General features: G+C 42.3%; 1 protein-coding gene across 1 annotated transcript in view; it reads left to right on the top strand.

The window, feature by feature from the left end:
• Positions 1-12500, top strand: part of LOC102371662 (glutamate receptor ionotropic, kainate 2) — a 676963-nt gene that overhangs the window by 517747 nt on the left and 146716 nt on the right. Inside the window, exon 13 of the mRNA XM_006027905.1 lies at positions 1471-1688. Within this exon, the coding sequence (XP_006027967.1) occupies positions 1471-1688 (218 nt within the window). The remainder of the gene's footprint in view (positions 1-1470; positions 1689-12500) is intronic.

Below are 12500 nucleotides of genomic sequence, written 5' to 3'. Positions count from 1 at the left end.
GAGTTGGCTGTCATGTCCAAGTCTGTCAACTTTTTTTGTTTGAAACAGCAAGGGTAAGATGAACTGCAGGGTAAGATGGGCTGTTTTGAATCAAATAGTCCAGTTATGATAACACTTCTTTTTATCTTTTTTTTTTTCTTTAATTTCCTTTTTGGTATTGATGTTGAAATTTTGGCATAACCTCAATTATTCTGGAAATGTGTTACCTCACTGGACAATTCCTTATTTAATATAATAAAGACATCATAGTTTATTGGGAATAAAATAGTCCATCTTGCCTTCATTCCATTTTACCCAAGTAGTTAAAAAAATAATTGACTAAAAATAACTAAATACAACTGGTACAATGATATATAGATACTCAAAATTGTTTTTTAAATATATCATTTTTGCATAATCTTTTTCAAAGATTTTATATATATCCTTTGTGACAAAACTTGGAATTATTTACTTTAAAATGATTAAGCAATTTCTTTCTATTAAATTATAATGCTATGGAAAAAAAATCCATATAGGCTTTTTTATGATGATATTTTTGATGTAAATTAAGTTGAATTTCCTTGTTTTCAATAATTAAACACCAGAGAAGGTCATGTGCTACAATTTGTCTCATTAGACATTAAATTAGTGTTAATAATTATGCAAATTGCTACATAATGTCTATAGCCCCTTTGTTTTTGTGCCATGAGCAGGCAACTCCAGCAATGCATTATAATCTATCTTTATCTAGTTTACACATAACAGCCTAATATTGTTATTGCTGCTCTATCAAATTCAATGGGTGGCACAACCACCCATGTTTATCTGAAACTGTGGGGCTAATTATAGAGATGGGAGATGCTTTTTTTTTTTACTGTGAAATTGCTAAATGACCCTTTATAACAATAGACATGGCAGAAGTCAAGGATCCTTTTGTATGCTGGGGTATGAAATGCTTTTCTTTGTATTTGCTTCTTTCAGTGAGAGCTTATTTTTCTTTGACCAAAAAAAAGTATTTTTTATGAACTCCTTAATGAATCTTTGCTAAGTGCTGTGAAGATAAAGCACTGTATAAAGACTGAAGTGTTAATATTAATTTAGAGGCTTAACACAGCTGTGAGCATTTACTATAAGCCTTTTTCTGAGAGAAAAAAAAAGTAGGTTTAAGCAACAGCTTTTTTTCCTCACTTTCTTCTATCACAACACAATTAGGAAAAAAAGATAAAAATAGATTATATCATTATCTGTACTTGGAGTCTCCCATTACTATACTTTGATTCCCACTACCCCAAAAACTCTGTCTTTGTAAGTGTAATCAGTTTATGTGTGCCATTTGAGTTGTGTGTGTTTGGTACAAGCAATATGTAAACCTGTAGCTTAAAGCTTTTTTTGCACAGTGATTTTCATTCTACCACTGTGACAAAAAGTGTTGAACTCTTGTTAATTGTTTTCTGTGCACTGGTTTCACCTTTCTCCCCTAATTTCTGTTAGGTTCTGAGCTCATGCCCAAAGCCCTTTCCACCAGGATAGTGGGAGGCATTTGGTGGTTTTTCACACTTATCATCATTTCCTCGTACACTGCTAACCTAGCCGCCTTTCTGACAGTGGAGCGCATGGAATCCCCTATCGATTCTGCTGATGATTTAGCCAAGCAGACTAAAATAGAGTATGGAGCAGTTGAAGATGGAGCAACAATGACATTTTTCAAGGTAAGCTCTTATTTTCTAATTGAAAGAGAATTTTAGCATGAATAGGAATTAACCCCCTTGAGTAGTTGTTGAGTATGTGATCTAATTCCAGTGTGGCTTTTGGAAAAAGCAAGAGAAACAATGCGTATAAAATTTCTCATAGCAAATAAAACTTCACTAATCATTTTCAACCAGAGAGCTGAATGGACTCTAATGTCATATATTGAGAAACCTGAATTCCCTGTTCAAGCAAATTTCCCATCACTGAGTGTGAGAGTGAATTTTCCCTATAAGTCAGTGTATGACTTATAGGGTTAGAACAATGATGTTACACTTAATTAAGAGTCTCTGTTCCTCTCCTTATATATCACCTCTTTGGGCACTGGAACAGCTGGGCTGAGCATACCTTGTGGACTGTTCATTTTTGAGAATGTCTGTTTGAATTGTATTTTAAGTTAATAAAAAGCAGCTAAGACTCATTAAATCTCTTCCCTATTTTCACCTAGTGAGTAGGGCAATTCAGTTTACAACAAAATGTTTCTTTTTAAATGAAATAAAGCATATGCTACATTATTTATTAGAGAGAGAAGAAAACACTGTTTCTATAGTTCCTTCAAATACCTAGGTTGGCACAAATTAATATAAAGTGTGTACTCTTGGTCAAAAGTCAGTCTGGCCCCTAGGTTTTGATAAAGGATCCTACCATCCCCCTAGTGTGGGGTTGTAGTCAAGGCCTGGCTGGAATGTACCATACTGCAGAGTCCTAATTTCCCTGCAGAAACTGTTGCAAGCTAGTCCTTAGGTTTCTTTTACAGTAAGACCCAAATAGGCTTGAGCTGCCCCAGAGACAGTGGAACACAAGGATGAATTAAAGCCATCCTTGCACTTCTCTCTCCATATGCTCAGATCATAAAATTCACCACTTGTTCATCTGCAAGAACAAAGTAATCATTATCTAATATAATGATAGCAGTGGTGTTACCAATGTATGTGGCATGTTTAAGTTTTGGAATACTCTTTAATAATCACCTTCTGCTTAGGAAAAATAAATTAAAAGAAAACAAAATAATATAATATAAAATAAAATAATCTTTAGTAACTGAGGACTTTGCAAGGCCCTTATCTTAGTATATTAGGAAGGTTCAGGATGTTTCCTTCAAAATATCTCTTTGAAAAAGTGCTGAAGAAATTGATGGAAGTAACTAATCAACAGGGATCCTGGTTTTCTCTGTTTTAAAATGGCAATTTCTATGAGAAAAATTTGCAACTTCTCTTTTTAAAACCCCCCAAATCCACATTTTTCCATGATTAAAATGAAATACTACTGTATATGTAGGTATCAGTTGAACAGAATGTTTTATTGATATATTTACAATTTTAAAGCCATTTGGAAGCCTACCAGTGCCTCAATCATTATAATAAAATACATTCTAAATACCTATATATTTTGGTGTTTGATTTTGGGCTTTTTATTACGGAAATTCAGAGTGCCCCCTTCTCTCACCAGGATTTAGGTCCAGCTGTGGCTGTGTCCCCCTCCTCCCCACCCCCCGGCCTGCTTTGTGGCACTGAGCAGCCATGATATCCTGGTGCCCTGCCATGCCATTGCTCCTCACTCCTATCCTCCAGCCCCGCAGCCCTGATGGTGCTTGTCACTCCTCAGCCACAGCCCCCTGGCCCTGGTGATGCTCCTCAGTCTCCATCCACAGCACCCCCCACCTCCTGCTGGTGCCCCTCACTCCCCACCCACAGCCCCCTTCCCTCCAGCTGTACCAGAGGGGGCCCCAAGCTGTCAGGGCGACAGGGCCTGAGACCTGGGTCCACAGACCTCTACTACCTGCAGTAGTGCCCAAGCCCCAACTGCTGCTTGTGGGAGGCAGCAGCTGCTGTGATGGAGCAGAGTGGAGCCCAGCTCCCCGCCACCCAGAGGCAACACAATCAGATTAAAACCCATGTGGGGGGCGGGTATGAACTGCCCACTGTGGGCTTGGGCAGGGGGGGTGGCACTCCACTGTTTTGCACACTGCTAGGGTGGGGAATGGGGGGCACATGCCTCCCAGATTTGTGCACAGGGTGGGTGCAGACTTTGGGCTTGGGGTTCCTCACCCTGCTGCCCTCCTCCCAGGGCCTCCATGGCCCAGTGGGTGGGACCTGACACAGCAGGGCAGAGCATGGCTCAGCACCACTACTGCAAGCTCTGCACCACCATGGCGAGCTGCTCTCCATGCTGCTGCCCTTGCTGCTCCCGAGCGGGCAGGGGGCACCTTGCTATGGCAGCACAGGGCCCACAGGAATGGCATCAAGTTTTCCTGCCTGGCCCTGTTCTGCACTGCCATGCCGGATCCCACCTGCCAGGCCATGGAGGCCCCAGGGGAAAGACAGCAGGGAAGGGGGCCCAAGCCCACAGCAGGCAGCCCTACTCCTGCTCAGAAATCTGGGGGGCACGTGCCCCCCATGTGCCACCCAGGAGTGTGCACAGTGGTGGGGATCCAGCCCTGCCTCCCCCCCCACCCCGATGAGCTGCCTGTAGTTCCATCCCACTCCCCACCCGGGTTCTATAGCTGTGCATGGCCTGAGGCCCCAAACCCATGCATCACCTGGGCTGGGCAGCAGACCCAACCCTGCACAACTCCCTCCCTCACTATGGGGGCCTCAATCCCCGCTCCACTGCCCTCCCCCCCGCCCCCAGCAGACTTACCTGAGGGAGCTGCTTTCATGAGCACAGGCACATGTCACCCCCTGCCTAAATGCCCTCCTCCCACTCCCCCCAGCCCCTTGCAGGCTGGAACACTGCCAGCCTGCAAGGCGAAACACACCATTTCCCACATTTTTCTTTTTTAAAGGAAAAAATCCAGGTTTTTCTCCTTAAAATGAGAAGATCCATATTTTTCTCCTTAAAGTGGGGAAATCCATGTTTTACTGCAGTGAACATAAAACCCGGATCCCTACTAATCAATTACAGCAAACTCGATGACAAGAAATATGTGACAAAATTCAGCGGGAAAAAATATCTACAGAAAAGTTTAAAGAGTTAGACTTTTAAAAGAACAAAAATGATTAAAATCAAAGGACATAAAGAGATGCCACAAAGTATTTATTGAGTTACAAGGAAACACTACAGGGATTTAATTTCATTTTTGTCTGGCAGAAGACTTTGATCTTGTACTCTTTCAGATTGGAAGGCTAAACTCTAAAATATTAGGAGGAATTTTTTACTTTCTGTCCAGTTGCCAGCAGCACTTTTCTCTGTCTGTCCTTAACTTTTTTCTTTATTTCTTGTTTTAGTTCTTTCTATTGCTCTTTCTTTTTCCTTTTCACTCCAGGCTCTGTTCCTCTCTCTCTCCTTGATTTGTCTCTCTCTATGTCTTCCCTACATATTTCCCCAAATATATATTACTCTGATTACCTCTCTTTTATAAACACTTCCCATTCCATGCCTGTCCCCCACCTTTCTATGCATTGTTCTTTTCTATGCATCTCCTATTTGTTTCTATTTTTTCTGTACTCTCCTTTATTTCTTTGGTCTGCATTACCTCAAAAGCTAGAAGAACATTGGCAAACACTAAAGCATTGGCTGTATTTCCTGCATGTGAATGCTTCAAAATGTATTTATTAAACTGGTACACAACAGAAACAGAACATCAGATCAGATCACACAATTCTGTATTGCTTTAGTACATTTTGGAAGCTTCCATTTCCATAATGATATAAAGGGAAGTCAGTACAAAGTGTACATTCAGTTGGTTAACTTAAGGACATAGTCTGCCTTTTGTTGTAGTGATTGCCAGTTTATTGGAGCTAGTGTGTTTTAGCTCCTTGTTATAATTTAGTGCCATAGAAGTTTGAAATGTACTAGAATAATGATTCTTGTACATTATTTCCCTCACTTTGGCAAGAGTAAAGAAGTTACAAAGGAGTATATACACTCAAGCAATAACTCTGATGCTCACGATCAGCAGTCAGCTTCTTCCTAATTTTTTGTAATCATGGGTTTTTGGTTTAAATAGGTATGAAATGAGATAGTAGCATTTTACACCTGGTGCAAGGGAAGGCATAAAAGCAGTTTAGGGATTCATACAGTAGGTTACTAGAAACTAGGGGTGCCTATAATGTGTTCCGATGTGTTCTGATTAGAACATGGTGGAGCAGGCTCCATTAATTGAGTCTGCTGGAACATCCTAATTAGAACACTCCAGCGTGCTGCAGCATCTTGTGTATTAGTTGTTCTACATTTTAAAATGGTGGCAGAGGTACTTTAACTAAAGCTCATTGAACAAGCCTTAGTTAACCCCCCTCCCTCCCTCCCCCCCCCCCCCCCCCCCCCCCATTTTGAAATGCAGGACACTGAATATACGCTCCTCAGAGCCATTCTAATTCAAATGTCCTCTGCCCTCCCCCCACTTGCATAGGTACCCTAGAAGGCCTAGAAAGTCTGAAAGAGCATGGAGCATAGTATATCTTTATGCAGCAATGGTACTACACTCTGGCAAGGTACAGACATTATGCTTTTCCTGGAATAAGTGATCAGAAACTGGTCTATACCCATAACAGAACACAAGTTCAGCACACACAGATTGGTTTAAAGATGGCAGAATCCAATCTAAGATTTACCCCTTCCAGCACAGGGTGAATGTGTTGTGTTTACTACTGATCTAAACTAAGCTGCTTGCAGAAAACCATGTAACTTAAATAGGTTCCACCCCAGGCTTGTTGTATTGCTACATCTGTACAATCTGTACAATACCTCTGTATTGTTACATTATAGCATTACAGAAAGAATAATGGTCAGAAGGAAGGCATGAATATAAGATGTCACAAACTATTAGGGCTGTCAATTAATTGTGATTAACACCCGCGATTTCACCGTTAATTTGATTTTGCTTTAATTTTTTTAATGCACGTTAATGGCTGCTGGTGATAGCGGAAAAGCAGCCCCTCTCCCCTCGCTGCTGCATGCTATATATATTTAAAATATAGTTTACAGTTTTTGTAAAGCTATATAGATACAGATGTATTTACAAGTGGATATATAAATAGTTTTAAGAGAACCATTTTGTTAAAGTAAAAACAACCATAAATAAAACTGGGAACAGGAAAGGGAAACTATTTAATTACATTGTGAATTATGTCAATGGGGATATTAACAACTACGCTACATTATGAAGTTCCCCCATGTTCTGCAATTAGGATAAAATACCTTGGTTAAAAACCATCCTGGTTAAAGGAGCAGGTAAAAGGCATAGCTGATAGCAATGAGTGCTGTTTGAGAGGTAAGAAACAGGCAATTGCACAAGGAAGCTAAAAGAACCAGTACAAAACTCTGTGGCCTTTTACCAGTACAAGTAAATATAATAAAAACAGCATCTCTTTAGCGTATCAGGACCTAGCAAAATCCTAATAATTGTATAGATGTTCTATTAGACTAGGATTATAAGGAAAAATAGAATTAACCTTTTTTCCCAATGTATCTGGAAAGAAACAGAACGGCATATTCGTTTTTTATATTGATAAAAAACTTTATTCCATCAATAGTAAAACAATAATTATTAAATACTTAACTGGATAATCTGGAAGATATTTAGAAGCAGGGTGGTAATGGTAAAACCCTTCTATTTTCTATTTTCCATAAGTGAGACAGTTAATGGAAAAGTGTGTCCAGTTCCAGTGACCAACTTTCAAAAAAGACTTTAACACATTTTAGCTTTTGAATCAAAGGTAAAAGAATAAGCAGAAGTTTCTAATATATCTAGTGACTAAAGAAGATCTATCTAGTTAATGTATTTAAAGAAAGTTAGGGGGCCTGATAATGGCCTATAACTGTCTAAATCAAAATCTAGATTTTTGACACTTGATATCAGTTTAATTTAGTAGAAATGTTATAATGAGATCCAGTAGTTTAAAGATGAAGCTAGACAAATTCCGTCTAGAAATGTGATGCATATTTTAACAATGAAGGTAATTAGCCATTGGAAGAATTTACCTAGGGAACAACTGGATTTTACAATGCTTGCTACTTAACTCAAGGTTGGATATAGTATAGGGATAGCTCAAATAGAGGTTATGGGACAGATGCAGAGATTACAAGGTAATTAGAAGGCAATATTTTACAGTTAGGGTGGCCAAAATCTGGAACCAACTTCCCAGGGATGTGGTCCTCGCCCCTACCTTGGGCATATTCAAGAGGAGGTTGGATGATCACCTGTCTGGGGTCTTGTGAACCCAGCATTCATTCCTGTCTGTGGCAAGGGGTCAGGCTAGATGATCTGTTCAGGTCCCTCCTGACCCTAGCTACTATGAAACTATGAAGGTGAAGATAATTTGGCTTCTGTTACTCAGGAGGTCAGAGTAGAGCATAGTGTTCCCTTCTAGTTTTAGATATAAAACAATTTCAGTAGGATTGCACAAAATGATTGAGCATGTAATCTGGTCCCCTGTGCATATGTGTTTCTGTCATTATAGCAAAATAAAGCATCTGAGCAAAACAGTGGCATTATGTTACAATATAATATAAAAGCTCCAGATGGTTTCTCAATGTTAAATGAAAATATGAAATCTTGGTAATAGTTATTAGTTCCAATCATAGTGAGGCACAGTAGCTGTCCTTTAGATTCACATTAATTTCTGAATGAATGATCTATATAGATCAGGGGTCAGCAAAATGTGGCCTGGGGGCTGGATGTGGCCTGCCAGGCCATTCTATCTGGCTCTTGGTGCCCCTAAAAAATTTAGAAAATTGATATTCATCTGCCCTGGGCTGCCTGTCATGCGGCCCTCGATCGCTTGCTGAAACTCAGTAAGCAACCCTCTGCCCAAAATAATTGCCCACCCCTGATATAGATGCTCACTAAAATCTTCCCTTGAATATCTTTGGAAGTTAGCACTGAGGAGGAGCTACCAGACCCACATTATTTCTTGAAAAATCAGGACCATACACACTAACTGAAGGATTTTATACCTAAACCTAGAAAGAGTTAAACACTTTGAGAATGGGGAAGGGAGGACTTTACCAGCTAAAATCCAGATGCTGGGATCCAGCTAAAATCCAGAAGTATGCTAGGATTTGTACCAGCATATGTCCCAGGGGTCTCTTCTAAGTTTCCCTATCAACCTCTGTAAGACAAATCTGATTTTACATCTCCCTCTAGCACTTGCAAAGAGGAAACTTCCTTTTTCTTCCCTTGTTTACTCTAAGGTGGCTAAGGGATTAAGTCTCAAAAGTCTAGATACTATCTCAAGGTGAGTGGGTCTACACTATTCCCCAGCTTCTGCTTTTTAGCCTTCCTTCTCTGTGAATAACACAGGAAGCCTGTTCTGCTGCTGCTCAGAGCTTTCCCAAACAGTAGCATACTGAAAATGACATGATTCTTAATTATTTCATAACTTCTCACTGAGCATGTCTACACATGCCCCTGAATGTGCAGTTGTTACTGTGCAGTCACTTAGTACTTGCTTCAGCAGTCCCGACATTACTGTGCAGACCCGGTGGCATACAAGTTGTTTCTGCCTCTACTGTGCAGTAGCAACAAGCTACTGCATAGTAGCTCATTGCTACTCCGCAATAGTGTCAGCATCACAGTTCATGCCCACCAATGCTACATCGCCATAAGCTACATCACTGTAGCATCTTGTGTACACGTGCCCACTGAGTCCTGAATATAGATGGTAGAAGAATGGCAATTCAAGGTTTTACAATTAATTTTCATTCTATGTGGAAATAAAATAAAAAACCTTTTTGCATTGTATTCTAGTCCTTGTTTCTGGATCAGAGAAGTTAAGGGGTTTTTCATTTGAGTTTATGCCCCTTGTAAGATTGGAAAATCTACCCTTGAAAACTTTGTTAAAATCAGTTTTGTTCTGTGAAATATTTGGGTTTTGCTTACATGTTTTTCATGAAAAAAATGTGTGTGAAAATCAACCAGCTCTTTTTGTGAATAACAGCTGTAAAACTGACCAGAGTTGAGTTTATTTCACTCTGCTGCTGTTTGGCCAAGCTGTAAGTGCTACAGCTTTCTCTCATCATTGTCAGTAAAGCACACTACAGTACATACACTTTGCAGGTAGTCGACAACTGCAAGATTATATTTGCATTCAGAAAGCTATTTCTTTTCTTTTAAATGAAAGCTTAAATTTTGTAAAAATCCCCCTCCCCACCACATGCCATTAGCTAGGGCACTGGTTCTCAACCTTTTTTAGACTCAAGGTACTATAACTTTTCTTAATTCATTACAATAGGTAAAAAAATAACATGACTGGAAACAATTTTTAAACAAACTGGAAAACACAAATATGAATAACCATAATATGATTAATGCTACAACTGATCCTGGCAGTGCCCCAGTTGGGAATCACTGCCATGTTGTTATGGTTCCTGTCCAAACAGGATCTGAATACCCCAAATCTTGAATGTATTTATCCCTGGACTAATCATAATCCACAGAGATCCCCTCTCCCTCTGAAGCTCTTAAGGTATCTAATGGCACTTAGGAGGTTAAGTGTAAGGTCTAGAAATTGGAATTTTTAAATACAAAATAAAATACCTTCTATGAGCAAGGACTTTGTGAAAAATATCACCTGTATAATGAGAGGTGGATGCCTTCCTTGGGTTCCAAAGAGAGCTGGATCCTGTCCAATAGGGCTGTGTGAAGCTTCAGTAGCTGATTCGATTTGGAGGAGATTTGGGTTGATTCGGGGACCAAATCTCTGAATCTGAATCAAATCAGGCAACCAAGTAAAAGCTTAGAATTGACTCAAAGCATCCAAATTGGTTCAGAAAAAGGTTTGAAAAAGATTTGGCCCATTCAGAGATTTGGCCATAGACTGAACAGGCAGCTGACAGCTGCTTCCAGCTGGTAAGTCTGTTGGGGTTGGGGGAGGGCGGAGGGAAGGGGCATAGGGGAAGGAGGGATTGGGGCTGGGGGTGAGACAAGCTGCCCAGCCAGGGCAGGGAGCACATTACTTGGGGAGGAGGAGAGGGGGGTGCAGGATGTGGTCACAGGAGCACTGGGAGTGGGGACTCTGCCCTGCTGTCGCTTGCCCAGCCAGGTTGGGGGGAGGAGTGGAATGTGGGTGCAGCTCGCTGCAGGGCAAAGGGGGCAGATGGCAGCAGGGCAGAGCCCCTGTTGCCAGTGCTGCCACACCTGCATCCTGAACCCCCCTGCCCTGGCTGGCAAGCGGTGGCAGGGCAGAACCCTGCTCCCAACGCTGATGAAGGCGCAGCAGTGCTGGAAGTGGGGGCTATGCCCTGCTGCTGCCCAGAGTGAGCTGCGCCTGCATCATACCCTTCCCCCCCCCATTCCAGATGGGCAAGCAGCAGCAGGGCATGGTCCCTGCAGCTTTCTCTGCTGGGGCAGAGGCAGGCACAGCCAGAGGAACTGCAGAACAAGCCCCCATGGCTGCGCTGCCCAGTCCCATCCCCTGCCCGGCCCAGCATTCCTCCTGGCAATTAAAAAAAAAGCACCCTACTCACCAACTCTGGCAGCAGCAACTGGTGCCTCTGGGTGCTCATGGCAGAGCCCCCCCACCCCCAATGCAGTGCAGCACAGTGGGGGGGCTGTGGGGATCGCCCCCTCCACTTGGCACTCACATGGCAGCTGTCGCATTGCGCAGGTGCCATGCAGTTGGCAGGGTGCCGTGCGCTGTCTGGGAGCTGGGGCAGCTCCATGTGTCAGCCAGAGCCAGCAGCACTCAACTCCAGTGGCCCCAGCTCCCAGGCAGTGTGCAACGCCCTGCCAAGCCATGTTGCACTCGTGTCATGGGGCAGCTGCTGTGCGGGTGCAGAGTGGGAGGGGGGCGATCCCCGCTGCCCCCCGATGCCTCGCACTGCATGGGGGGCTCTGCCATGAGCATCCAGAGGCCCCAATCACTGCTTTCATAGCTGGTGAGTACGGGGTTGTGTGAGTAATGGGGTCAGGCAGGGAGGAGCCGCAGGAGCACCTGCAGCCAGCTGGAGGAGCTGCAGGAGAACCTCCAGCCACCTGGCTGTTCCTGCCTCTCCCCAGCCAGTCTGAATCACCAAATATCTCTGAATTAGTGACAAATCTTCCAAAGCTGATTAGGCCAAATTGATTCAGGACAGTGATCCGAATCTGCAAATCGAATCACTGGCCTCTGAATCAGCTGAATCCAAATCGAATTCTTCCCTATTCACACCGGCCTACTGTCCAAAGCCATTTCAAGGTCCAGTTCTGTTCTGCATCTTTTTGGAAACAGGTGAGGTGGGCTAGCTTGACCCTAGGAGTGTGGGTGGTATGGAACTCCTGAAAGGTCTCACAGCAACCCAGGGTGCCACATCACCCTAGCTGAGAATCACTAATCTAAAGCAAGATACCTGTTCATGCACTTATATAGCTATGGTTTTTGTTTGATTGTTTGTTCGTGTCTATCTTCTAGGAAATAGGTTTAATTTATAGCTTCATTTCATGGATAGGGAATGTAGGAACCAGGAGAAGATTAGTCTTTCTCAAGGTCACACAGCCAATCAGGGCAGACAGGGACCTAGTTTGGGAATCCTGACTCCCAAACTGAATATTACTTGAAAGATCATCCTTCTTCTATTTGCTTCTATGGTTTCCTTTCCCTTTTCCCCCTCCTTTCCCTTTTTCTAGTTCCAGTTTCTCTACATCTTTTTTTCTCTATCATTTTCTCTGTTTATCTAATCCTCTCTTCTTTCTCTCAAAAAAGCCTCTTCCCAAAATTATCTCTCTTCTCTTCTCTTCTCTTCTCTTCTCAGTCCCATGTCTTCCTGATTTTCTTTTTTACCCCTTCACTCCTGCATCTCGTACTGTTCCTCATGGAATATATTACTGCTTAGGGTTTGACAGCAACAGTGCCAGC

This window comes from Alligator sinensis, unplaced genomic scaffold, assembly GCF_000455745.1.
Source record: "Alligator sinensis unplaced genomic scaffold, ASM45574v1 scaffold394_1, whole genome shotgun sequence".
Lineage (NCBI taxonomy): Eukaryota > Metazoa > Chordata > Crocodylia > Alligatoridae > Alligator > Alligator sinensis.
Note: the sequence above shows the minus strand (reverse complement) of the source record. Positions and strands in the feature narration are given on the sequence as shown.